This window comes from Hirundo rustica, chromosome 24 (genome assembly GCF_015227805.2).
Source record: "Hirundo rustica isolate bHirRus1 chromosome 24, bHirRus1.pri.v3, whole genome shotgun sequence".
Classification (NCBI taxonomy): Eukaryota; Metazoa; Chordata; class Aves; order Passeriformes; family Hirundinidae; genus Hirundo; species Hirundo rustica.
In genome coordinates this window covers 5,389,473-5,416,813 of record NC_053473.1, presented here as the reverse complement: position 1 = coordinate 5,416,813, position 27,341 = coordinate 5,389,473, and the positions used below count along the sequence as shown (strand labels likewise).

General features: G+C 55.6%; 1 protein-coding gene across 6 annotated transcripts in view; it reads right to left on the bottom strand.

The window, feature by feature from the left end:
• PLXNA2 (plexin A2) overlaps positions 1-27,341 on the bottom strand; it is a 155,847-nt gene that overhangs the window by 38,998 nt on the left and 89,508 nt on the right. For all 6 annotated transcript variants that reach the window (XM_040085413.2, XM_040085411.2, XM_040085410.2 and 3 more), the window contains exons 5-12: positions 26,591-26,691; positions 23,367-23,490; positions 22,187-22,340; positions 20,846-20,942; positions 17,252-17,366; positions 8,120-8,320; positions 6,141-6,237; positions 5,176-5,369 (exon numbers count right to left, since the gene is read on the bottom strand). In XM_040085413.2, coding sequence (XP_039941347.1) covers positions 5,176-5,369; positions 6,141-6,237; positions 8,120-8,320; positions 17,252-17,366; positions 20,846-20,942; positions 22,187-22,340; positions 23,367-23,490; positions 26,591-26,691 — 1,083 coding nt within the window. The remainder of the gene's footprint in view (positions 1-5,175; positions 5,370-6,140; positions 6,238-8,119; positions 8,321-17,251; positions 17,367-20,845; positions 20,943-22,186; positions 22,341-23,366; positions 23,491-26,590; positions 26,692-27,341) is intronic.

The window sequence follows — 27,341 nt, the reverse complement described above, 5'->3', positions numbered from 1 at the left end:
ACTTTACCTTCTGCCTTGGCCGTTCTCTGAACGTTAATGTCACATTTTATTAGTGACTTGGCACCTCAAATGACTTAAAAATGTTGAAGGGTGAGGTGTGTGCTTTCAAGCCGCCTGTTTATAGCCTACCTCAGCCATTATCATCCCTGCTTCCCTGGACTTGCATTAAGGACAACCTCCTCTTCAATTAAGAGTATAAATTTCAATAATGCATGGTCACAAAATTTGAACCCAGGACTCTCAGACAGTTATCCTGAATCTGCCACCGCTCTGTTGTTGCTCTTGGGTGAGTTTTGAATCTTCCCCGTGCTGCAGCTGTTATTAATAAATAAACACAATCCATAATAATGCAATTTAATTAATTTAATGGATAAATCTTGTTTACGCTCCTTTGTTCCACCCCTGTCATCGGCAAAAATCTTGAGCTCTTCAGAACCTTTTCCTTGCTGCTCCCAGATGGGTGTTTGTTTTTTCCCCCACCTCCTCAGGAGTGAGGAAGGCGGCCAAACACCAGTCCCACCAGGACAGCGCATCCCAGTGACCTGCCCTGTGGGACACCCCTGTCCCCAGCACTTCTGTGGCTCCCAGTTCCCCAAAGCATCTCCTAAAAGATCTTTAAGATGGAATCCCACCACCCCCATTAAGCCAATGGCCACATCCACTTGGTTTTTGCACTCTGCCAGGGTGACTCCAGCACTTCCCTGAGCTGTCTGTCCCAACTCCATCACTTCCCTGGGCATTCTGTCCCACTATTTTGGCCACACATGCTGAGGTGATTCCAACTCTGTGCACCCACCAGAGCCACCGAGCCATCCCCTCCTTCCTCCACGTCCTTTAATTCCCACCTCCCTCTCCCTCCACCGCCTGACGGAGGTTTTCAATTTATTCACCACGCACTGCCTGTTGTGCTGCTGTTCCCTGTAACTCACACCACGGCCTGTCTTGTATCATTTAGCTCTGGGAAGCTCGACGTGCCCATAAACCCGCTACAAAACCGAGCTGGATTGTGTTACACCGAGTCCTGGAGGCCTGGTAGTGTTTACACCGCTGGTTGGGAATCACCTGAACTTGGCTGACAGTTACAACTGTCCTTTGCCGCTCTGGATGATGGTAAAATGCATTTACTGGAGCACTTAACTCCGCCGGGCTCGTTGTCTCGTCACTGCTCAAAAAAGAAAAGAAGTCACCGCTTGCCATTTCCTGACCTGAGCAGAAGCAGCGGGGCCAAGCGGCCTCCCCGAACAAAGCCGAGCTGATGCTGTATTTTAAAAATGTCCTGACCTGGAAAATCCCCAATATGGAGCTCCACTCGACCTAGATTTTAGTGGCCACTAATTGAACAGTTTTGAAGTAACTGTGCCATAAAGCAGCCCCAGGGTTAGAACAGATGCATTCAATTAATTACAGCTGGAGAGATTCAGTCAAAATCGCAGAAAGAAGATAAGTCTTAAAGGTCCCCGTGCACCCAGAGCTGGGGACCCTCCGAGCAGCATCCCTGGGCTCCCCTTTGGGTGAGGATGAGGCTCCTCCAGCACAGCCAGCTCCTGGTCTGCCTTAATCCCAGCTGGGCTGTGCTGGGAGCTGCCCAGGCTGCAGGGCTGCCAGTCCAGATTTCTGATCTGAGACAGACAGGATTAGCAAGAAATATTCCCCAATTTCAAGAAAATCACTTCACTAGACTGGCTTTTCACTTAGAGCTCTGTGGAGGACGAAGAGGACCTGCAAAGGGCAGCTGAGACAGAGCCAGGCCATTACCAGGAATTGGAGATTTGCTCTTTAGGAATCTGCACCTCTGCTGGAAGCTTTTTTTTCAGGTTGTTTGCTAAACCGAAGCAGCTTGAAAGTCACTGAGATCTGAGTGGGGTGTGGGAGGCAGAACTATTCTGAGGAGGTCAGCTCTCCCCCCTGTGTGAGACAAATCCCAGTCCAGCCCCTGGATAATGCTGGGAAGGATTGATCAGGTGGGCAGCACTGTGTTGTTCATAGAATGGGCTGGGGACGGGGATGAGGGGGGTGGCAGGAGCTCAGTCACCCTCACACCCTGTCCTTGATCAGGGAAGGGTTGCAGATGCTCCAGAGCGCTTCTCTTATTGCTGCTTTTTACTTGAAACCAAGGAAGGGATCCCCAGGGCTGGAATCCAGGGGATCCCCAGGGCTGGAGTCCAAGGGATCCCCGAGGCTGGAATCCAAGTGATCCCCAGGGCTGGAATCCAAAGGATCCCCAAGGCTGTAACTGAAGGAATCCCCAGTGCTGAGATCCAAGTGATCCCCAAGGCAGGAATCCAGAGGGTCCCTGAGGCTGGAATCAAAGGAATCCCCAAGGCTGGAATCAAAGGAAACGCCAAGGCTGGAATCGAAGGAATTTCCAAGGCTGGAATCCAAGGGATCCCAGGGCTGGGATCCAAGGGGTTCCCCAAGACTGGGATCCAGGGATCCCAGGGATCCAGGAGCCCCAGCCCAGTGCTGGAATCCTTCCCCCCTCCCAGCCTGCAGAAGACAGGGCTCCCGCAAGGAGGGATAAATGTTCTCACTGTCACGTCTTGCTGCTTGAGTCTTTCAGCGTTTCTGACACGAAGCAACATTTTGCCTGCAGAAGAAGTCAGCGAGGAGCCAGGGAGAGCTGGAGCTGGGAGCTGCCGGGAGTTTCCCTGCGGGGCTGGAGGGAAAGCACGATCCCTGCACAGCAACCCCTCGGCATCTGCTCGGGTGCGGAGAGAGCACCCACTCAATGGCACAGCTCCTGCCCCCTCCCCAAACCCCATCCGCCTTCATCCTCTTTGTGCTCTTTTTTTTTCTGCTGCTGCTCTAAGCTCTGGATCCCAGCTGATGAGCCCAGCGGGGAAGCGGCACATGAGCATTGTCATCCCGGCATGATCCCTCCTTGTCTCTGCCTCAGCTGATGGCACATTCAGAACCTAATTGTTATCTCAGCAGAGCAACTCCATTATTCAGCCTGACACTGTCCCCCCCCCCTTCAGCTGTTTGTTGCGCTGATGTTATATTAATGAGGCCTGCAAATAAATGAATAGGAGATCAGAGCGCCGCTTGTTCCCCAGAAAACTGATTTTTATTTATTTATTGCTGAGGCCACAGACCGGGTGGAAGTTTTAAGCTGCTGAGGGGGACATTGCTGGGGAGGGCTGGGCCCCTCACTCAGTGAAAGGACTGCAAATACCCCACTGCTCATTTACTTTTAGAACTATTAAGACACAATCTCTTATTTATGCATCCCCCAAAGGCACTGGCGCCTGGGAGCCAGGCCCTTGACCTCAGGCTTGTCACAAAGAGTGAACCTGGCCAGATGAAGCAGGAAGAGTGGAAACCAGCCCATATTAAAGGCTCTTTTACTCTGGGCAATCCAGGCTGCAATGTGAGCTCCAGCATGAGAGCAAACCCTGCTCCCCAATCCTGTCACTGCTGGTCCCCAGTGGATGGGGGACGTGTCACCAGGGCCAGCTCTGGACCTGCCAGGGCCGGGTCAGTCCCAGCAGGGCAGGGTGTCCTCCGGCTGTACAGCTCTGCATCACAAATTTACCGTCTGCATGGCAAAATGGAACCCCAAACCCTGAGAAAACTCAGCTGTTGGGAAAGGACCCGACAGCAACGAAAGCTGGGAAGGTCTCACCGTCTCCTCCACAGTCTGAGACACAGACCTGGGGATGGAGTCAAGAAATCTCTAACAGCAGAGCTCTGCTCTTTTCTCCTTGGACAGAGCCCAAAAGTATTGCTTTCAAGTTGGACAGTGATAAAACAGTTGGTGGCAGTGCCCTGCCTGCAGCCAGCTGCCAGCGCCAGCCTGGCACTGCTCACATGCAAGTCGCTTGGCGGCTGGAGCACAGCCCTTTTCCCCTTCTCTGCCCAGCTCAAGGAGGGGCAGATAAATAATTCCAAGATTTCTTTGACTTGACAACTTTCTGCATGGTTTACGGGGAAGCAAATTTCAGTAGAGGCTGTTTTGCTTCTTGTAGCATAACCTTGTGCAGGAGAACAGCTCTTGGGCAGGAAAAGTTTGGGCTCTGCCCTGTGGCAGGGCAAGGGCAATGTCCAGGGAAGATTTTAAGGATCATTTTCTCTCTTGGCAGGACAGCTGGGACTTGGAAAACAAAGAGACTAACCAAGCAGGGAAAGGACAAGCTTCCAACCCTTTTTAATGCATTCCCGTCCCAGCACAACCAGCCCTAGCACCTCCCAGCAGCTCCACTCTGCCCTGTACAAAACACCGAACAAAAAACCTGCACAAGAAAGAAACCTGCACAAGAGAGAAACCTGCACAAGAGAACACCTGTATCGGAGGAAAACCCGCATCAGAAAAACACCCGCACAAGAGAGAAACCTGCATGAGAGAGAAACCTGCACAAGAGAAACACGTGCCCAGCAAAGGTGTAACACTGCTGGGCAGAAGGCCTGAGGCAGAAATACCAAAACATCCCTGAGTATGGATGGACTCTCCTCAGCAGCATCGTTCTCCCGTCAGCCCCACCCAGCCCCGATGCAGGAGCAGCCTCTGAGCTTCCTCCTCTCCCCCATAAAAGGAGGTTGATGCCTCCCTCCCACGGGATCTGAGCCACTTTAGCTGAACCAGTCTAGAAGCGAATTTAATTTAAGAGGAAACTTCCACACTCGCTTGGGTTTTGATTCAGCTGGCAGATTTTGGGTGCTGAGCAGCCCAGCCACCAGCATCGGTGTAACAGACAACTCTGATCCTACGGTGTCACACCTTTTGCAGTGTGGGTACACACCCAGGGCAAGGGAGGGAATTTCAGCGGGGATTTAATTAACTGAGAAACCCAAACCTTCCTCCATTCCCACCTGATAGGAGCGTCACTCCTCATAACAGCGTTAACAGAGCAGAGTGCAGCTCCACCGGTAAAAAAAATCCTCCTGGGGACCCATTTTGCATCCCTCAACGGGCTGAACAGAAACACCAGAAGCTCCAACTCCAGACTAATTATCTCCCCGGTTTAATTAACACTCCCGCAGCGCTCCGTGGCGGTCGCCCCGGCGCGGGCGGCGCGGACGGCGAGTGCCAGCCGCCCGTGGGGCAGCGCCCGCACCCCGGGCCGCGTGCCAGCGGTGTCCCAGAAACCGCTGGAGCCTTCCATCGCCCGTTTCTAGGGCCGGGCGGGTTTTCTGCCAGCACCGAGCGAGGAGCAGCGCGGCGGAGCGCGGGCTCACCTCGGTGATGCGCGGGTTGGAGCACTTGACGTTGTGGCTGGACCAGTCGAGCCAGGGCCGGGCGCCGGGGGAGCCGCAGTGGGGCCGCAGGGTGCAGCGCCCCTCGCCGCTGCACCAGCCGCACTCGAACTTGGGGTCGGCCTTGAGGCACAGCCCGCAGCTCTCGCGCTGCGCCGCGCACTTGTACAGGTGCACTGCGGGCAGAGGGAGGGCGGGGAGAGACGGGGAGACGGGTTCATTGGGGTGCGGATGGGATTGGGGGGATTACCCTGGGGTACAGCTGGGACTGGGGAGATTCCCTCAGGATACAGCTGGATGTCTTGGGTTTGGGACTGGGGGATTCTCTTGGGGTGCAGCTGGGACTGGGGAGATTCCCTCAGGATACAGCTGGGTGTCTTGGGTTTGAGATTGGGGGGATTCCCCTGGGATGCAGCTGGGATTGGGGAGATTCCCTCAGGATACAGCTGGGTGTCTTGGGTTTGAGATTGGGGGGATTCCCCTGGGATGCAGCTGGGATTGGGGAGATTCCCTCAGGATACAGCGGGGTGTCTTGGGTTTGGGATTGGGGGATTCTCTTGGGGTGCAGCTGGGATTGGGGGATTCTCTTGGGGTACAGCTGGGATTGAAGGACTCCCCTGTGGTACAGATGGGACTGGGGACATTCCCTCGGGGTGCAGCTGGGATTGGGGTATTCCCTCGGGACGCAGCTGGGATTGAGAGGTTCCCTCAGGATACATCTACCCCTGGACTTGCCCACCACAGCACGAGCTCAGCTTTGGCTCCCCAAGCTGCAGGTGCCCCTGCACAGGTGGGTTCCAAACCCAAGGCTCAGAGAGCAGCACCAATGTTTCAGGGAGCTGCTCTCCTCCTCAGGGTGATCCTCAGGGGTCAGCACGTCTCTGCCCCGACAGCCCCTCTCCAGCCCCCACCACCCCTGACCTGAAGCCAGCTCAAGCAGATTTCACCTTTCAGGTTCTCCGGGTTGTCAATGATGAAGTTCCCGTTCCAAACCACGGCAAAGTCCACTGCCAAGTTGCTGATGTCCATCCCGTCGTAGAGGTACTGCAGGGTGAGATCCAGAATGAAATGCTTGGGCACACAACACTCACAGACAAAGAGGGATTTTTGAGAGAAACCATCTTTATTCTCTGCTTAAAAACATCTGCTGGTACCTGAGACATCACATTTCTATGCTTCATCTCCAGGGTTCTGCTTTGAGTCCCTTCTCCTCACCAGGAAGAGATAATTAAATCAGATCTAGTCCTTGTGAGAGGTAGCAGATTAATTATTCCACTCCCAGTGGCTGCTCTCGTCACTCAGTCTCTGGCTTACCAACACAGCCCCTCCAGTACCCCAGACTGGGACTGCTGCCCTCAGGCTGCTTCTTGCCCAGTTTGTGCACCCCAGTGTGACTGGGAGCTCCAAAATCCCACTGCAGAGCTTTGCAGGTGGAACAAGAAACTGAGCAAAAATGGATGGTGCAGAGCCCCAGCCACTGTTTCAGCCTGCTCTAGGACAGCACTGGCTCGGATTATTCCCCTTCTTATGGACATCCCGGGGGCCTGAGTGAGGCTGGATGCTTCAGCTGAATTCCCAGTGGATGCTGAAATTCCCATTATCGCACCCAGCACTGGCCAGGCCCCACCCTGGTGCTCTCTTTAGGTCAACCAAGGGCTGCTAAAATGACTTAAAAATGTGAGTGAGCATTGCCACCCTCTCTGGGATTGAGGGAATGGTGATCACAGCCGGGCAGACTGCTCTGCCTGTCCCTGGGCAGGAGCTGTGCACTTTTAACTCACGTTTGACTCTACTGGTTCACCCTGCCTGGGTTTTACTGAGCTGGTGTGCAACAAGAAGCTGTGAGACCAGAACGGCCCTCACATCCTCCCCTTACCGCTTCCTACCAGCCCAACAGCAATAAAAGTGCTTCTCTAATGTTTATAAATCACTCTGGATAGGAAAAGAACTATATACTATTAATACATTTATTATCCACCAAGCTGCGAGGCCCGAAGACGGCCAGCGATGTATAAATACCCAGTAAAACTTTTAAAAATTCAAAACTTCATTAACAATTTAAGACCATCTGCACTGAATGTTCAAGTGGACCCTGTTTTGATGCCTAAAACAAACTGACTGTGCCCTGCTTGCCCAGGGCCCTTTCCGAGCACACGGTGAGCAGAGGATGGACACGCTTGTCCCCGCTCGTCCCCCAGCTGTGAAGGGACACGGGACACACAAATTTGGGCTGTGGGTCGGGCTGGGGGCCCCTGCATTTGCCATCTGTGTTTGGCAGCCCCAGGTGCCCACCAGAGTGATTTTGGGGTGCACTGGGGTCCATGGAGAGGCTGAGCCCTGTCCTGCGGAGAGGATTAACCTGCCCTGCTCCTGGGACAGCATCACCCTGGTGATTCCCTTCTCCCTCCTGGTGATTCCCCTCTCCCCAGGGTGATTCCCTTCTTCCTGCCGATAATCCCCCTCTCCCCACCAGTAATTCCCTTCTCCCCACCGGTAATTCCCTTCTCCCTCCCGGTGATTCCCCTCTCCCCAGCGGTCATTCCCCTCTCCCCGGGCTGATTCCCCTCTCCCTGCCGATGATTCTTCTCCTTCCCTTTCCCCCTCCTTCCCTGCTCTCCAGCGCTGCTCTATTCATCCAGCCACCGTGACCTGGGATTTGACAGCTCCCCGATAAGGGGTCTGTGATTCTCCTTATCTCCTCGTGTGTGAATTACCCTGCTTTAACACCTCCTGAATTCCCTCCTCCTCCTCCTCCCCTTCCCCCGGCTGACCCCCCACCGCACGCAGGGCACTCCCGATAAAACCTCTCCTCCCCAAACCCCTGACGGGCATTCTCCCACCTGGGCTTGAGGATGGGCGATTTTCCACCCTCCCCGCGGCTCTTGGAGCCTCCAGCCCCTCTGCCAAGGCCGGCCCCTGCCCTCACCGAGCTGTTCTGGCACTGCACGCTGGAGCTGTTGAAGCGCAGGGCGGGCACCCTGTGGATGATGCCCTGGATGCTGAGCACGCACTCGTAGCCCCTCTGGCCCGACTGGGGCTGCGGCAGGTTCCTGGCCTTCAGCGTGATGGGCTTCACCTCTCCCACCGGGATCAGGATCTCCTCCGTGGGGAAGAGCTGGGGGCAGTCCTGGGGGGAGAGGAGAGAAGGTGGGAGGTTATGGGTGGGGTGGTTGGATTTTAGCTTTTATGTTTCCCATCTATCTGTAATCCTGAAGTTCTTTCGTGTGTGACTCCAAACTCCACACACGGTGTCAGCTGCTGTTCTCCCATTTTGGTCACACACAATGATTCCTCTCCAGGCCTGGGAATCGAGGACACCTCACTGCCTCAGGCCCTGAGAAATTTAAAATAAATTGAGTTGGGGGTGGGGGGAGCAAACTTGGAGTAAATGACTTCATTAGCTGAAGCTCTAATTGGAAGATTGACTCCTAATATACAAATGGACCAAACTGATAAAAGTGTGAAAATCTGTGACCAATGTCCGTTTTGGGTGTAGCCCCTGGGGGGGGCTTTGTCTGCCCTAAGTGTACATGGAGGCCCTTCAATAAATATAAACAAACTGCTTTTTATTCCATTAATTTGGTGTGGCCTCTGTTTTTAAGTAAGCCCGACAAGGTGTGGCCAGGTCTGGACCCATGTCCAGCCCCTCCCCAGTGCCCAGGTCTGGCCACTGCCCATTCCAGCCGCCGGTGAAACACAGGGACACAGAACCCCCTGGGGCTGGCACTGATTTCCTGGCTGCAGCTGCTCGAGGAGGGACCCCCTCTTTGGGATAAATCCAAGGTGTCCTCCCCGCCCTGAGCTTCCCACGGGTTTTATCTGCGGAGCCAGCAGCTCCCGCTGTACCCTCCTGAGGAGCTGAGCCCCTTATCAGCGGCTGCAGCCCTGCTCAGCCCCCTGCTCTGGGAGGGGACGGGCTGCTCCCAGCCACGGGGGCTTCTCCTGATCCCATTTCACCCCTCAGACCCCTGGTGCTGTGGATCAGCCCGGGATGTGCTTCCCTCTCAGCACCAGGCACCGTTCCGCTCTGCTTTATCTCGGTACAATTAGGCCAAGGTGCCATTAATCTCTGAGGTGACAGGAAGTTCTGCTCCATCTGCTCTCCCTCCTCTCCACGCTCCACCACCTCTGCCTTCCCGAATCGCCCACCCAGCTCCTGTGCCGGGGCTGGCAGTGTTCTCCTGGGCTGGGATCCGTGCCTCTCCCAGCCGGGTGGGCAAAGCATCCCACCCGAACTTCCCCTTCTGTCTCCAAACCCCAGAATGGTTTGGGTGGGAAGAGACCTTAAAATTCATCCCTGGAAGTGTCCAAGGCCAGGCTGGAGCAGTCTGGGATGGTGGAAGGTGCTCACAGCATGGGGTAGAATGAGGTGATTTTTAAGACGCCTTCCAACCCAAACCATCTGTGATTCTGGGAAACACCATTGCACAGCAGAACAGATCTCCAGCTCGCCCAAGCACAAACCAAATGTCTAAATGAAACCCTGAGATCCACCACGAAAAACGAATCAAAAATCAGCTCCTGGTAACCGTGTGACATCCCTCCGGTGAGATCTCAGCGTCCCAAACATTATCTCTGCACAACACGCCGGGAAATACAAATTTCTCGTCAATTTCTACACCAGGAACTGCATCACGCTGAGACAAAGGCTCTGACCACCAGCTGTATTTGCATTCTGCTCAGCTCTAATTTGCTTTGATCTAATGGAACAAGGTACCTAAATACCTGTAAGCACCTGACACTGAGTGATTAATCCCAGACTAAAGCAGGAATATAGAACAAGCACGTCTCCCTTCCCTCTGCCAAATCCCAGACTGGCATCCCGAGCCCTTTGCCCCAGCCTGGGGATGGAAGGGAATGATGCTGACGGTGATGCCAGGACAGGATCCTGCCCAGGATCCCGTTAGGACAGCGAGTCCAGGGGGAAAATCCCCCCTCCCCAGGCCAGGCTCCCCCTCCAGCTCCCAGCCATGGGAAGTTGTTTCACCGCTGGCTCAAGAGAGCTGTAAATGAGAAACAGATGCTGCCCTGGTCTGGAGGAGCCACTAACTTAAACTGCAGCCTCATAAACCTTTTTAGTGGCACTTTTCCGTATATATATATATATAATTTTATTTCTAACGGGGACTTTCACAGATTAACAGCCAAGGGCGATTTCAAACTCCATCAGCCGCAGTGGAGTGGGTTCACAGGCTGGAGGGGAATGGCATTCCCTGCTTCCCACTGATCCTGGGACCGTGGATCCACCCCCAAACTCCCTGGATCCACAGCACTTTCCATGCAGCTCCTCCGAGCTGACTCTGCACAATCCTTCCTCTCCTGAGGCACCACACACCTGTGCCACCTTCCACTCAACACCTGCCCGCGTTAAAGGTTCTGCATTTCACCCCCAAGTCCCGTGGAGCACCAGGAGCAGAACAGAGGCTCCGCTCCTCAGAGGTTCCCAGCCCCATGGATTGGAAGGAAAAGCAACCTGGAGCCGCAGAATCCTTTACCCCATTCTGACTGAAAACAACAGGGAAAAAAAAAAAAAAAATCTCCCCTTGCATCACCAGTGGGAGAACTTCAGTGCACAGTGCTGAAAATAATGAATATGTTATGGACCATTATCCTTCCTGGCCAGCTCTGTCCGTGAGGCGACTGCTAAAGAAAGGCTCCTGCTTTCCCAGGCACGGGAGAGGACTCTCCTTCCCAGATCTGCTCTCTGGTGCTGAAAATGCTGGCAGCAAAATTTGTTCTGCCATCATTAGGGACGAATGGGACAAAAATGGATTTCTTTTTTTTTTTTTTTCTCTCATTCCTTTGGTTCCAGTGGAAGGAAAATGTCACATTGGGGTTGTGGGGAGAGCGAGGCGGGCGCAGCCCGAGCAGAAGCGAGGCGGCCTCTCCGTGCTGGCTGACAGCTGCAGTGATCACACTAATAAGGGATCCGCGTTTTGGGATGGAGAGATCCGTAGGAAGATGCCAGGCTCTGGAAAGCCCAGGAGGCTCGTGGGGAGCCACGCTGCTGCAGGCAGTCGCTGCTGAATGTCTCAGCTGAGCGAGTGGAGCTGCGGGAGCTGCCGGGGCTGGGGAGGGTTTGGGTCAGCTCAGACTCTGCGTGTCCTGTGGAGCCCCTGAGAGCCATCTCCAGCCTCAGCGCTCAGCTTTCAGGACTTTTCTTTATCCAATTTGTTTTTAAAATTGCTGCTGCAATGATGTGTGTCACCCTGGTTTTTCTGAGTTTTTAAAAGCCTTTTGATTGTTCATAAAATGGAGTCAGACCTTTTAGCTGCTGTACAATATTAGGAGCAGTTTTCACTTTTTCTCACACATGTAACATAAACAAATCCTTTGTTTTTCATTCTCTGTCCTGTGTTTGCATATTTCTAACCTAAAAACAATTGTAACTGACAATTGGTCTGGCCACTGAGGCTGAGGGGTGAAAACTCCAGAAGCCAATCTTCAGCCAGACCCACAAATGTATAAAAAGTAAGAAATAAACAGGCAGAGGCTCTCCGCTTTGATTCTCAGCCTTGACTCTCTAGGAGGAACAACTCTGCCCTGCGAAATTTCTTGTCTCTCGTGTGATTGCTTTGCATATCCCAGTCTCAGATGTGCACCCCCAAATCCCTGAAAACACACATCCCTGGACCCCAAATCCCTGCACAGCCACGTCCCTGCACCCCAAATCCCTGAAAATCCACATCCCTGCATCCCAAATCCCTGCACAGTCACGTCGTCACACCCTAAATCCCTGCAAACCCATGTTCCTGCACCCCCAAATGTCTGCACCCCCAAATCCCTGAAAACCCACATCCCTGCACCCCAAATCCCTGCACAGCCACATCCCTGCATCCCAAATCCCTGAAAACGCACATCCCTGCACCCCAAATCCCTGCACAGCCACATTCCTGCACCCAAAATTCCTGCACAGTCACATCCCTGCACCCCAAATCCCTGCACAGCCACATCCCTGCACCCAAAATTCCTGAAAATCCACATCCCTGCATCCCAAATCCCTGCACACACATCCCTGCGCCCCAAATCCCTGCACACACAGCCCTGCATCCCAAATCCCTGCACAGCCACATCCCTGCACCCAAAATTCCTGAAAATCCACATCCCTGCATCCCAAATCCCTGCACAGCCACATCCCTGCACCCAAAATTCCTGAAAATCCACATCCCTGCATCCCAAATCCCTGCACAGCCACATCCCTGCACCCCAAATCCCTGCACACACAGCCCTTCCCGCAGGCCCCGTGCGGGGTTTTGGCTCTCACGGGGGTGCTGCCGCAGGACAGCAGCCTGGCAGGGCGGTTTGTCCTTCCACCACCTCTCCCGGCCACTCCCCGGTGGAAAAGCCAACGTCCAGAGAAATTATTTCCTTGGGGGTTCATCACCGGCTTGAGCAGCGCCTCTGTGGACGCCGATCCCTTCCACAGGAATTTCCCGGTGCGCTGGGAAGGGGTTGGCAGCTCCAGGGTTGAGCTGTGACCAAGGTCCCTCGTGTCCCCGCTCTGGAGGATCACCCTGGGTGCCCTATCCTCCCTCTCCTCCCCGGGAAGTGCGAGAGACGCCCAGAAAACGCCGGGTAAAGGCGTAAATTGCTCCGTAATAAGTTTACTTTGTTTTTTTTAATTCATGAGAGGTAAATCCTGCAGCGAGTTAGAAAGGCCATTATTGCCTCCTCTCGCTAAACAAACACGCGGAACGCTCTCATTATCCTCCTTGACTTCCCCGCGCCAGAATAAACACGGATCAGATCTGCTGGAGGAAGACAAGGCTCCGGTGCCTGAGTGGCACAGACTCTCGGGGAATATTCTGCCTGTGAAGTATCAGCGCACACAATTTACAAAGACATTTTATGCTTCTCCAACACTTTTTAGCCTCAAAGACTCCGAGGTCTATAAATACCTTAAAGACCCGCGTTCTGCAGCTGTCTCTGGAGCAGAACAGAGCACCCATGGTTATTATTTGTGTTTAACCGAGCAGTTTTAGTAGGTCAAACCTCCTTGCTCTTACTTGGAAAAAAAAAAATAAAAATTGCCTAGAAATGGCAGGCAATTCTTCTGACTACGGGATTTAGCCCAAATGGTAGAAAATAGACTGGTTTGGTTTTTTTGGTTTTTTTGTTTGGTTTTTTTTTGTACTTTTCATCTTCAAAAAACCCCCGCAAACTCTCCACGAACGTTAACTCGCTACGCGTTACTTTAAAGTTATAAACATAACCCGATCTGGCACGTGAATGTAAACCCCTGGTTCACAGTCGTGTTCCCAATGATATAAATTACAGTCCCCGTCACTCATGGAAACACATTATCCTTCATTTATGCCACTGGAAAGGAGAGCAGACCCCGTTCCTTAGAAACCAGGCATGAAGGAAAGGCAGCTGGAGCCGAGCCTGGTAAATTCCTTCCCCGCACCATCAGCCCGGAGCTGCGGGCACGTGCTGTAACCTGGGTCTTCTCCATTAATCTGGGAAGGCAGGAGATGGATATTTACAGCCACGGAGGGAATCTTGCCCTCCTGTAAACAACCCTTGGTGTGCCAGAGGTGAGGACGGGAGCGATTCCCTGGCGCGGGGACAGGATAGGAGCAGGAACATCTCCCTCTGCTCCCTGCAGCTCTTCTCCTTCCCTCCCAACATCCACACCATGGAAAAAACTGCATTGCCACAGCTCGGAGCTGAGGGAATTTCGCTGGAACCGGGCTTTTCGTTCCTATTTCAGGCAAAGCCGTTCTCCCCAAAGCCAGGTGCGACCCGGCAAAGTCATTGGCTGCCTTTGGTGGCCTGAGATGCGGCTCCGAGTCACATCTCAGCTCTCCCGGGATGGGGATTGTCAGCACAGCCATGAGCAGGGGCTGATTCGGTTTTGTTTCCTTCAAGGCACATCAAGCAGCGCTCAGCACCCAAGGGCACAGCCAGGGGCGAGGGCGTTGCAGTGAAATCAGTGGGATTTCACAAGGAGTCACGAGGGCACTGAAATCCCTGGATCTGAATCTCTCTGTCCCCAGATCAGCATCCCTCCTGTGGGAACGGCATTACCAGCACACGCTGGACATCAAAAGAGGGATGGGCTCCCACATCCCGGGGAGCTAAGAGGATTTATTTGGTTCTAGCTCTCCTCTGGCATGGAGTGTAAGGATGTTTGTGTATCCACATCCCTCCTCATCTGGATGTTTCAGACGTTTAGAGAGAGACATGATAAAACCTCACACACACACACACACGAACGAAACCACATCAGACACGTTAAAATGGTATCGTTGGCCCGATCTGGAGTTCTGTGAAGTGGGACAATCAGTGCTCCACAGCCACGAGAACCTCCTGGAGAAATCCTGACTTACTGGGAGCAAGGTCTGAGCAGGCACCTTCTGCTGACTGTGAAAACTCTGACCAGGAAAAGGACGGGAAAATCATTGCTTCTCTAATTATTAACTCTTAAAGAATTGGCTGCCTGGAAATGGAGCCCTCAGAGGAGCTGGGTTCCCCCGCCTCAGAAATCCCCATGAGAGGGAGGATATCAGGAGCAGCCAGCTCTGCCCTGCGAGATCCCTGTGCCGTAAAGGCTGTGAAAGGCTCCGTGTTCATTGACCAGCGACCCCAAACCGTGTGTTCACACCTTCACTTTTCCTAAAGCACCCACCCACCTCTGGGGTCCCTCTGCACCCTCCACATCTGTCCCTGAGCTCTGCCCTTGTTCCTGAGCCAACAGTTCCTGTTGACAGGTGGAGGGATGAGAAGAGCTCTCCGTGTTTTCATGGAAGGCAGGGCAAAAACGCAGCATTTAGCTCGGTCAGCGGGGGCAGCAGCTTGCAAGGAGCGAGAGCACAGCTCGTGAAAGAAGGAATTCCTCTCCCCCATCTCCTGCTGAAGTGGCTGAGGCTTTGAGCTCTTGTTCCTCCTCCAGACAGACAACTCCTGGGAGCATCAAAGGGAGCTTGTTACACATCCAATCCCACTGGGACGCCAGTTCTGGTGGGCCAGGAGTAAAAGGGAATATTCAAGATATTTTCCCTTAAATTAAAGATAAAGACATGAGCAAATTCGTGGGCCCGTGTGAACACGTGTGTAAACCTTACATAAGGAGAGGCACAGGGGACTGAAAGTAGGGCACAGACACGGAGATCACCGGCTCCAAACACCGCTGGCTCTGCTGGGGAGGCAGCCAGGCTAAGCACAAACAATTTCCCTCCCGATACATCAGGCCATGACACAATGAGAACATTGTGATCTGAATTGGTTTAGGAGAGGAAACCCTTCATGAGGCATTTGCTTATTTCTGTGTTGGTGAAGAGCCCACAGCAAAGGCGTTATCACCACGCTGTGCGTGAAGAGGGAACCCATTGCTCTGAAATAAGCAAACACATTTCTTGGGGGTGGTTTTGCCTGTGCTCGGTGTTCTGGGGAGGAAGTGATGGACAGCAGAGCACTTGCATCGTTATCATCAGCCCTTATCACAGCCAGTCACCAGGAGGGTGTGAGATGTCCCAAAACATCCCCTGGTAAGAAAAAACCTCTGCAAGATGAGGAGGTTCTTTGGAGACGTGACAGCCCTGTGATCCCAGCAGGGACTTCCAGAGGTACCAACTCCTCCGCCTCTCCCTCTGTGTGATCTCAGGCGAGTCCTGGGTGCTCCCAGGAGGAAAACAGAGATAAAGGGATTGTCCTACTTTAGCAGACACTTATCAGACACTTCTGAGATCCCGGGGTTGGAGACCCAGAGGACGCAGAACTCCGGTTGTGCAGCCTGGGAGGACGGGGATGCTTTGAGTGTGAAGGAGAAACCTCCCCCATCACTCAAGAGGAGGAGGAGCAAAGGGTTTTGCTTTCTCTTGTTATGATGAAAGGCAGGTTCTTGACTTTGAACTGGATGGAGAAAGCTTTTGGTTTGTCCCTTGGGTGGATGCTTCTCCTTGGGCATCCGTCCCCATCCCAGGCACGCTGCAGGTTCCCACCCAGGTCCTTACACACACAGCTCATAAATTCCTCTCCCCTTCACCTCTCAATCTCCTGGCAGCATTTTAGCCAGGGAGACACAAGAGTAGAGTTTGCTCCCAGTTTAGCAGCAACCTGGCTAAACCTTCAGTCACTTCTTGTTGACAACTCAGCGTTTGTGCCACTGACTGATCTCCTCTGTTTTCCTCAATGTCCAGCACCCACTGACGAGGATTTGTCTGGAGACTGGCACACCTTCCTCTCTTTTCTTTTCCTCATGTTTGTAGATCTCCTCCCACTTTCCAGGGCTCTCAGGATTTCCAGAGCATCTTTTCAACCACTTTTCCCTTGCAGCTTTAGGACCTGCACTCATTTCGGGTGCTACAAAGCTGTTTGTAGGAGCAGTGAGGGCAAAGACCAGGACCCTGCCAGCAGCAGGACCCCATGAAGATGAAGCAGGCAGGACGAGGAGCGCAGAAACCCCAGACCAAGGGTTCCTGGCAATGTTCAGTCAGGGATTTGTGCTAACCAGCTCCTTTCCTCCGTGGATTTCTCTGCCCTGGGACACACAGGAGAGCTGGCAGAGCCCTTCACGGGCTGTGCCTTTCCAAGTGTTAAAAGCATTTTTGGATTGGAGCCCCGCACCTTTTATGAACTGCTAGGAGAGATGGCTCTGGGTCCCCGGCGCTGGAACCGGAACCAGCTCCCTTTTCCAAAATCTGGGGCTGTGCACTTTGGTAATTCCCTCCTTCATCATCAGCTCCTGCCACAAATCCCAGCCCCGCTGCTGGCCCTCGGACAAAGCACAGCCCTCTGTCCGTGCTGGGGCTGCGAAGCAGAGGTGCTGAAAAGCGCCGGGTTTGAGAAGTCTCTGAGACCCCTGGGGGGAAAGCACTGCAGTAATTATTGTAATTAATGAACCTGGGCATTCCCACACAGCAGGGGAGGGACCAGCTCTGGTGTTCAGGTCAAGAGCAGCACTTTAGCGACACTTCCCCGCTTTAAAGCCACACGTTTGCACTTTTCGACACCGGAGAGAGGCGGGGGGAAGCCGACAAACCTCACACGGACCTGGGTTCTGCTGCTTGCGGCACGGAAAAGCAAAGGCTAAAAGGGAAGAATTGCAGCCTGGTACCTCGGAGACGTTGATCCGTCCCTCCTGGAAGGAGCAGGTGGTGGGGTCGTGGGTGCAGAGGTTCCGGTACTTGCACCAGTGGCAGCGGAAGGCGCTGTTCACGCACGACAGGCACCTGGAGGGGAAAGCAGGGGTTAGCACAGGGCTCAGCACCTCGGCAGGGCTGCAGTCAGCTCCAGGCTTGCCAGGAATCCAGGCTTCCCCGGGAAAAGAATTTCTTTGGGGAGAGGTGGTGGTTTTGATAACAGCAAAAAAAACCAAAACCAACCAAACAACCAACCAAGGAGCAGGTTTGGGGACGCACACCCGCTCAGAAGAGAGGCTTGGGGCAGCCTGGGAATTGATCCCACAGTAAAACGAGAGCTGGGGTTTATTGCACGTGGTTGGATTGGTGTTGGCTAGAGCAGGGCATTGCACAGGCACCAGGCTGGGGTTTTAGTTTCTAGAAAAGAAGGCAAGCCCGGCAAAAACGGGATCAGTTGTTCTACGAGTCAGGAATGCTTCAAGCCAGCAGCAGCGCTTCTGCCTGGCCTGGGAGTGCGGAGGGTGCAGCAAGTGCTTTTGGTCCATGTTGGGAAAAAAACCCCAAACCAAACCTGTTTATGAAATGTTTTTGAAAGAACACAGACCCTTTTCAGCCCCGGGGGACCCAGCTGCCAGCAGAGTGGCTGGGTGGGTTTTGTTCCCCGCTCGCTGCTGCCGCAGAGATGCAGGAGCTGTGACAGCTGCTAACCCTGGCAGTTGCCACCTCCTCCGTCTCCCAGGCCACCCCTGCTGCCACGTGGCAGCTCCTGGTGGCACAAGGATCAGCTGTGCCCATGGATTCAGTCCCGTGCCACAGCTCCAGGCACCGTGGTGCTGCCCGGAGAGGGAAGTGCCCGGGATGCACTGGAGCAAGGCCAGGGCAGGCAGACAAATGTCACCAGGGAAGTGGCAGCGTGGCCTCAGGCACGGGGCTGTGGAGGAGGAGGAGAGCAGCGCTGCGGGCAGGGGCTCTCCTGCCAGCTGGGCACAGGGGCCAGGGCAGGGAGAGCTGCTGCCACCAGCACCAGCTCTAATAACTCAATTGTGTTCGCCTTCTGACGCATTCCTGCTGACCTTAATAGCCAGGGGGGTTTATTCTAATTATGCACAGGCAGATCTGGGGGAGAACACCAGCCAGCTCGTTTAATTACTCCTTTGTCTGACCCATTTCTGTCCCTGTTTGGGTCTGTAGCACCTCACCTGGCCTGGCCTGGCCTCCAGCATCCCCAGCAAGGGCTGGTGGAGCTCCCAGTTTCCCCTCTGGGGGAGAAGGATCTCCCTGGCCACCCATGTCAGTGGTTTGGTTTGGTTTGGTTTGGTTTGGTTTGGTTTGGCACCTCTCCCTGTTCCGTGGTTTCTGTGGTTTCCTGCTGCTGCTTCCAGCTCTCCCCCAGCCCTGGCAGCAGGAAGAGGGACCCCAGCAGGATCCTGAGCTCCCAGACTTACACCAGGTCACCACCTTGGCTCTTTCACCCCAGCACAGCTTTCTCAAGGACCGCTGTCTCCTTTGCTTCCTCTCCACCTCATCAGGTCCTTACTAAAACTCACCTGACAAGGGAAGGTTCCCCGTGTTCCCTGTCCCACCCGCAGCTCCCTGGGGACACAGAATCCATGGCCCTGAGCTCTGAACCAGCCAGGACCTTCCTGCCCGTCCCCAAACCCCTCTTGTCACCTCCCAGGGGTTTGTGTATCACACACCACACGCCCCAAAGGGCTCCCCTGCTCTCCTCACAGCCCCACACTGCAGCACAGCCTCAGCATGCACAGCTCTCTCCTCTCTGCTGGCTCAGCCCTGGATTCTGCCCCCTCTTTGCAGGCTGGGGTTCTCTCCTGCCAGGCTGGCTGTGCCCTCCTGGAACCCCCTGATGACGAGTCCGGGGTGATGCGAGCGCTGTGGAATTTAGCACCCTGTGAGCGCTTTATCTCCAGACACAAACGGGGGGGAGGCACGGCCAGATGAAGGCCAGTGACAGCCCTGAAGGATGTATCGCCTCTCCTGACCCAAACCTCTGCTCCTCCTCCGTGAAAACAGGGCTCCCTGAATGCCATTCCTCATGCAAATTCCAAACCAGGGGAATGCAGAGGAGCCTGGGGGCACTGCAAGTGCTGCTGGTTCGATCCAGGGACTGGGGAGGACACAGATGTGCCTGAGGGGCAGCAGGACAGGGATCATTGGAATCATGGATATGGATCCCACAGGCAGCACAGGGGGACTGAAGGATCATTGGGATCATGGATATGGATCCCACAGGCAGCACAGGGGGACTGAAGGATTCCCGGTCACCCTCTGCTCTGTGCTGCGGCTCACAGCAACAATTGAAATTAAAAATGAATGCCTGCCTAGAAAAACCAGAGGCCAGCCAAGCCCATGAGCACACAAACTCACAAACCCTCTTCTGAGTGCAGCAGGAAAGGCCCCGGGGCTTGAGGCTTCACAGCCAGCACAGAAAGGTTGGGAGTGACCTTGTGCTGGCCCTCGGTGACTCCAGCAGTTGTCCCTGCCCCAGGAGATCTCCCAGCCCTGCCACCCCCAGCCAGCTGCTGGCAGGTCCTGCCCACAGTGCTGGAGCTCGCTTTGTTTCCAGAGAGAAATCCATAAATGCTGCAGCTCTGGGAATGTGTTTTTAAGGCCGGCCAGCTGCCTGCTGCCTTCCAGTGCCCGGGGGGATGCGATTCCACCAATCCTCAGCAAAACCGAGCCCCTCCACCCAGCCTCCTCTGGGCCTCCCACATGCCTGGGCTGCAGCCCACCTTCCCCTCCTGCATCCCACCTCCCACGGTTTGCATCCCACCCTTTCCATCCCACATCCCACCTGCTCCATCCCACATCCCACCTCCCACGGTCTGCATCTCACCTCCCTCTGAGCACATCCCACCTTTCCCTGCCCACATCCCACCTCCCTCTGCCCAGCTTCCCCTCCTGCATCCCACCTCCCACGGTTTGCAACCCACATCCCACCTTCCCCCGCCCACATCCCACCTTTCCCTGCCCACATCCCACCTTCCTCTGCCCACCTTTCCCTGCCTGCATCCCATCTCTCACTGCCCGCATCTGCCCTCTCCAGCCCCCTTCCCTTCCCTTCCCTTCCCTTCCCTTCCCTTCCCTTCCCTTCCCTTCCCTTCCCTTCCCTTCCCTTCCCTTCCCTTCCCTTCCCTTCCCTTCCCTTCCCTTCCCTTCCTTCCCTTCCTTCCCTTCCCTTCCCTTCCCTTCCCTTCCCTTCCCTTCCCTTCCCTTCCCTTCCCTTCCCTTCCCTTCCCTTCCCTTCCCTTCCCTTCCCTTCCCTTCCCTTCCCTTCCCGATCCCGGCTCTCAGTTGCGGGATCGCGCAGCTTGGGGGCACCAGCCGGTTGAGGTTGTCGCCGTCTCTCTCCTCCCGCCGAGGCTCCCGGAGCTCCGCAGGCCCCCAGAGCCCCGAGGACACCCCGGCAGGTGGCCGCTGTCCTTGTCCCACCCCGTGCTGTGCCCCGGGCACTGTTCCAGCCCCTCTGCCCCCTCCCGCCGCCCCCTCCCCAAATCTTTTGGGCTGTTTTTTCTCTCGGCTCTGCCTGCGGACAGGGAAGGAGCACTCACAGCTGGTGGGCGCTGCAGTTGTAGAACTTGAACTCGGTGCTGACGAAGGTCCTGCCCGTCTCCCGGGACTTCAGCTGCAGCAGGACGCCGAACCAGTCTGGGGAGGCAGAGCGGAGCCCGTCACTGCTGCCCGCGGGGCCCGGGGAGCAGCAGCACGGCCGGGATGATCTGCTGAGCCCCCTGCTGCTGGGCGAGCTCGGGTTTTCATCTCCCACCACCGGGACCCCCGCCCGCACCCCGCCCTGGAGCACCCCGGGGTGCCTGTGTCCAGAGATGCCTCCAAAAAATCAGCAATGCCTCCAAAAACCAGCAATGCCTCCAAAATCCTGCCCTGCTGGCAAAGTGCAACACAGATGCGGGGCAAACGCTGCCTTGGCATGAGTTTGGAAGCTCGCCCTGTTCCCTGATTCACTCTCCAGGATAAAAAGTGAGACGGTTCTGAGACAGCCCAGGAGCAGAATCGTGGAATCATGGAAAGCTTTGGGTTGGAAGGGACCCTCGATGACCCAGTGCCACCCCCTGCGTGGGCTGGGACACCTTCCACCATCCCAGCTTGCTCCAAACCCCATCCATCCCCATCCTTGAACGCTTCCAGGGCTGCACAGCTTCTCTGGGCATCATCTCCCAGAACTATCTCCTAGAGCAGGAGCCACTGCTGGAAACAAATGAAATACCAGTGGAGCTCTTCGGGAGCCTGAGCTCGGGGTTAATTAGGAGCAGATCGTTTTTTTGGGGCTGCTGTGGGGAAGCCAGTCCTGGCCCCGCAGAGTTCCCCAAGGCTCAGGCTCCATAAAATGCCTCAGAATCACAAAGACATCAGCAGGGAGGCACCGAGGACACCTGGAAGGATGCCAAGGGGAAAATGAACTCCGAGCCGGTGGCGCTTCGGTTACGGGAAGAGAAAATATGACAGCGGTGACATTAATGAGGAGCTGACCCAAAGATCAGCGCCCAAACAGAGAAACTGCTGCCACCGACTCGTGGGTGCTGAGCCAGGCCTAGGGGAGATTCCTGCTTCCCACATTCACCCGATCTGGCAGGGCTGAGAGCTCCTGGCCAGCCTGGAGGGGACAGACGGCTCCTGTCCTGCCCTGGGAGCTGTCTGGCAGCACAGGGAGCGGGTAAGGACAGGGCAAGCACTCGCTGCTGCCTGCTGCCAGCCCACCCTGCCCTGTGTGGGATGCATTTCCCAGGCATGAAGCTCCCTGGGTTCGACAGGCTTTGACAGCAGCTTGAATCTCTCCGTCAGCAGCCCCAAAGGCTCTGCTCGGCTCAGCCAATGCTCCCAGAGCTGCCCTGAGCTGTCTGACACCGTGGCACTGCCCAGCAGTCATCACTCACCCTGATCCACGGGGATGGCAGGGACATCCTTGGCTGGTGGTGACACACAAACCACCTGGCTGCCCGAAACCTGCCCCTCCACCTCGGTCAGGTTCCCAAAGAGGCAGCTGACGCCGGCGCTCAGGTCTGGAGCATCCTTCACCCACAGGCTGAGCTGCAGCAGGGACACGAGGCAGCAAAGCGGAGCTGTCAGCTCAAAACGGAGTCAGAGCCACCCAAATCTCCCTCAAATTCCCACTCCTGGCTGTCTTCCCTTTCAAAACGACCCCCTTAAATCACCCACCTGCCCAGAGCTGGTGGCCAGCTGCCCTTTCATGGGGAAGGGAGGAGGAAAAAGGAAGGCGAGGATGTTCTTGGTGGATACAAACCCACCATGCCGAGCTTTGGGGTGTGCAGGTCAGGAGTGGTGGCAGTGGCAGATTTTTTGTCCCTTGGCTGCTCTACAGAAGCTTTGCCACCCTCAGTGCCAGGACCCTGTGAGCAGCAGTGACCGTCCCCAAAGCCCTGAGCTCAAACCACCTCCGTCCACTCCACGGACTGGGGAGACCACCCTGCCCTGGCCTGGGAGGAGCAAGTCCCCAGTGTCCCCATCGCAGCTGGGGAGTGTCCCCATGGCAGAGTGTCCCCATCAGAGCTGGGGAGTGTCCCCATGGCAGATTGTCCCCATCAGAGTTGGGGAGTGTCCCCATGGCAGAGTGTCCCCATCAGAGTTGGGGAGTGTCCCCATGGCAGAGTGTCCCCATGGCAGAGTGTCCCCATCACAGCTGAGGAGTGTCCCCATGGCAGAGTGTCCCCACCACAGCTGGGGAGTGTCCCCATGGCAAACCAGCCCGAGTCCCCTGTCCCCACACCGTTCTCACACAGGACCAGCTGCCACCGGGGTGTTGGGGGCTCTGGCAGCAACAGCTGGGAAGCTTTGGAGAGCCAGGCCTGAGCACGGCTCGCAGAGGAGATTTTTGGGAAACAAAGCCTTTCCTTTCACCAGCTACAGAACCCGGGGAAATGTGAGCTGAGGCGCCAGGGGAAGGGGGATTTGTTTCTGCCACCCCCTTGGCTCCCCTGCCCCTCTGACTTCATGAGAAAACATTTGTGCCAGAGGGAAGGGGGAAAGGCTGGAGCGTGGAGTGCTCCCTGCTGGAGGTGGCTGTCCCGAGGCCCCCGGTGCCCTGTCCCTGCTCACCGGGAGGCTGTGCTCCGACACGGAGATGCTGCTGGGCTGCACGGCCACGCTCAGGCACTGGGTGATGCTGCCGGCGAAGCGGAACGGCTCCTCTGCCCGCTCACAGCGGTCCCTCGGGGAGCACCTGCCACACAGGAGCACTGAGAGCGCTGAAAACACCCGCCCAGAGCACAGAACACGCCCCAAACCCCCGGGGGATGCTCCATGGCAGGGACTGGAGATGCCCCCGTGCGTGGAGAAGGTGTTGGGCACCGGGTTTGGAGCAAAGAGTGCTGTAAAATATCCTGTGATCAGCAAAGGCACAAAGGCTGAGTGTCCCGTGAGTAATTCCTGCACTGGGACACAATCCAGAGCTGCCAATCCCGTGTGCTGGTGGTGCTGGGGCTGTGGGGTGAGCCGTGGCCTCATCATCTCCACACCAACTAAACCAGAAAGCAGTAACAGGGACAGGATGGTGCCCCTGTGTCCTAATTAAAACCACACAGCTCACTACCCATCTCCTCCCGGAGCTGAGTGTGACACGCAGCCAGGAATGGGAGCTTCCAGCTGCTGCCAGCGGTGCTTGGCTGCTGCTCACGCCTCCAGCTCCCAGCTCCTTCCCATTCCCAGCAGCAGGAATCAGCCTCCGAGCGTGCCAAGGCGGCTGGGACTGCTCCGAGCACTCCATGTGCTCCTTATCCCCGTGTCTCTGCTGCAGGTGTCCTTGGAGCTGAGAGGAATTCGGCTGTTTCCAGCACGGCCCCCACTGCGAGCCGAGGGAGGGCCATCAGTGCTCCGAACCAGACTGCGGTGCTGGCGTCCCTCCAGGATTCCCTGGTTTATGTCACTTGGGGAAAATCCTTCTCTTCCAACCCCCCTGCAGATGACAAACTCGCCTTTAAGGTCCCTTTGAACCCAAGCATTGTGGGATTCTGTGGAACAGTGGGAGTGAGGCCGTTTGCTTTAGATTAAGGTGAGTGAAGTTTCCACTTTCCCTTTCCAAACCACCCCCGTGATCCCCAGCAAACGCTGGGGCTGCTCTCCTCACCCTCTCCCTTTTGTGCCTTTTCCTTTGGAGCATAAAGGAGCTAAATATGAATGGTGCCAAAGGAAGAAATATCGAGGTTTAAGTGAATCTCTAAGATAGCCCTAAAGTGAGCTCTTGACTGGAGCCTTTATCTCATTGACTCGCTGGAATGGCTCTTTTTTATCATCCTATTTATGGCAACAGCCCCAACAGAGATAAATAGGCCTGGAGACAATAACGCACTTGCAGAGAGCAGCACGGGGAGGTCTGGCGGGTTTCAGATGCCACTGGGCTGGAGAGGTCCCGTAACAATCTCCAGGAGGTCTCTGATCGCTCCCAAAGAGCAAAGGATCCCTTTGTGCATGCAGAGGATGAACAAACCACCTCCTCCTCCAGCCCTCACCCCCTGAGCCAGCCCCAAACACAGCGTGAGCATCACCCCCTGACCCAGCACCCTTCCACGGAGCAGCTGGAAGCAGGAACGTGTGAGGATGGAAGAGGGGAGATGACAAATTAAATATAAATACAAACACTCCAGCACCGCGAGCCTCCCAACAAGGATGACAGAGGCTTTGAGGAACAGCAAGATAAACCCAATTATTTATAGCTTAAAAAATAAAGCTAAAAACAACGATCAGTGCTCCAGAGTGGCAGATGCTTGAAGGGAGAGTTGAGAACTCCCAGCAGGGGAGGAGCCCTGGTTGGGAATAGGTTGATGCCGAAATGTCACGGCCAAAAGGGCAGAGGAAATGACACTTTCCCTCTCCTCTCGTCATGGAGGGTTTTGTCTCTGCAAAATGAAGATAACAACCTTTACCTGCTTCCCGGGTGGCTTGTGAAGATTCGGCTCATTAGCATGAGGGAGGTGCTCGCTGATCCTTGCAGAGGAGCTGCAGCAGGAGCAGCGCCAAAGGCCCCCAGCACGGCTCCCCGCTGCAGCACCCCCTGCCCACCCTGCTGCCCCGGCCCCGGGGAGGGCAGAGCCCAGGGGATGGAAACAGTTCCCTTCTGACAAAGGAGCTGCGACACTGAACACTTCTGGACACGACTGCACACAGGGTGGCTCAGCTGTAGGGCTGGACAGGCTGGCTTGGAAAGGAAAAAAGCTAAAAAACCCCAAAGGATGCCCGGAGTGCCCTGTGAGATGCTCAGAGCTCTGCTGGAACCCCCAGCCCCTCCCTGAGAGGAGTCTGTGGGATGCTCAAGGGCTGAGCTGCTTTTCCTGCGCCTCCCCGAGCGCGAGAACCGAACCCGCTGCGGGGAGCTGCTCTGCACCCCAAAGCCCCGAATCCAGGCCGGATTTGCGGAGGAGCCTGCAGCTCCCCGCTCCCCTCCAGCACCTGCTCCTCAGGCAAGTGGCCAAGCGCTGCTGTGCGGGTCCCTGAACTCTGCCTCCCCCATCTCCACGCTCTCCGTGCATTAAGGGGCCGCTCAGCGAGCTGGCACGGGGCCGCAGGGATTTCTGCATTCCTATTCCCCCGCTCCAGCCTCCTCCAGGCTCTCCCCTCCTCCCCCGAGCTCCTGTGCCCGGTGGTCTCCCTTCCGCCTTAGGAAGTGCTCGTCATTACGGCAGGGCAGAGAAAGGAAGGGCACGGACAGCTCCTGAATGCAGAGAGAATTTCCTGGAGCTCCCCTGGAGAAAAGCACCCTCAGCTCTTTGTGCCTGGCGGTGTCAGGGGGTGCTGCCGTCTCCCGGCCCCGCTGCCGGATCCCCCCGGGCAGGGCTGGAGCTGGGACCCCCTGACCTCCCTGTGAAGCATTTAAATCTCCTTTTCTGGGGCTTTTAAAAGGGCTCTGTACTCTGCTCTGCTGCTGAAACCTCGCTGGGAGCAAAGCCCCACTCACAGGATCGCATCTGCTGTTGCCTTTAAAAATTCCACAATATTCGGGATTTGCAGCCTGGGCAAAGAGCAGGAGAGTGCAGAACACCAGGAGGGATGTGCAAACCACCAGGCCTCTGCTCCCACCAGCTTTAAGTCTGGTTTTCCATCGTGTCCACATCACCCTGCCCACGGCTCCTGAAGCAGGAGCTGATTTTCCTTCACCTCTCCCCGGGAGCCCAGGGATCTCCAATGGCATTGGAACTGCAATGCAGGGAATGTCCAAAGGAGAGAAAAATGGATTTAAGGAAGTTCAGCCTAATTTGTTTTGCGTGGGAGGCACTTGGAGGCTTAGAAAGCTGCTTTTATCACCGGGGAACGGCCAAGGCTGGACTTACATGTGGTGGAGGGAGCACCAGCCGCAGTGGGGGTCCCCCGAGCTCAGGCACTCCTGGCAGGTCGTGTACTGCTCACAGGACTCCACGGGCACCCGGGACACCTGCAAGGGAACCACACACCTCAGTGCTGCTGTACCTTCAGGAAAACACACCCTGAGTGCTGCTGTACCTGCAGGAAAACACACCCTGAGTGCTGCTGTACCTGCAGGAAAACACACCCTGAGTGCTGCTGTACCTTCAGGAAAACACACCCTGAGTGCTGCTGCACCTGCAGGAAAACACACCCTGAGTGCTGCTGCACCTGCAGAACCACACACCCTGAGTGCTGCTGTACCTGCAGGAAAACACACCCTGAGTTCTGCTGCACCTGCAGAACCACTCAGTGCTGCTGCACCCACAGAACCACACACCCTGAGTGCTGCTGCACCTGCAAGGGAACCACACACTCAGTGCTGCTGTACCTGCAGGAAATCACACCCTGAGTGCTGCTGCACCTACAGAACCACACTCACTCAGTGCTGCTGTACCTGCAGGAAAACACACCCTGAGTGCTGCTGCACCTACAGAACCACACTCACTCAGTGCTGCTGTACCTGCAGAAGCACACACCTCCTGTGCTGCTCTCCCCAGCACAACCAGAGCAGCCCCAGGTCCTGCTTCTCCCCTCAGAGTCACGGAGCACACCAGCAAATCCACGGCCTGAAGTGCATTTGTTCCAAGGTCCAAGAACAGGAATCACTGGAGACTGAGA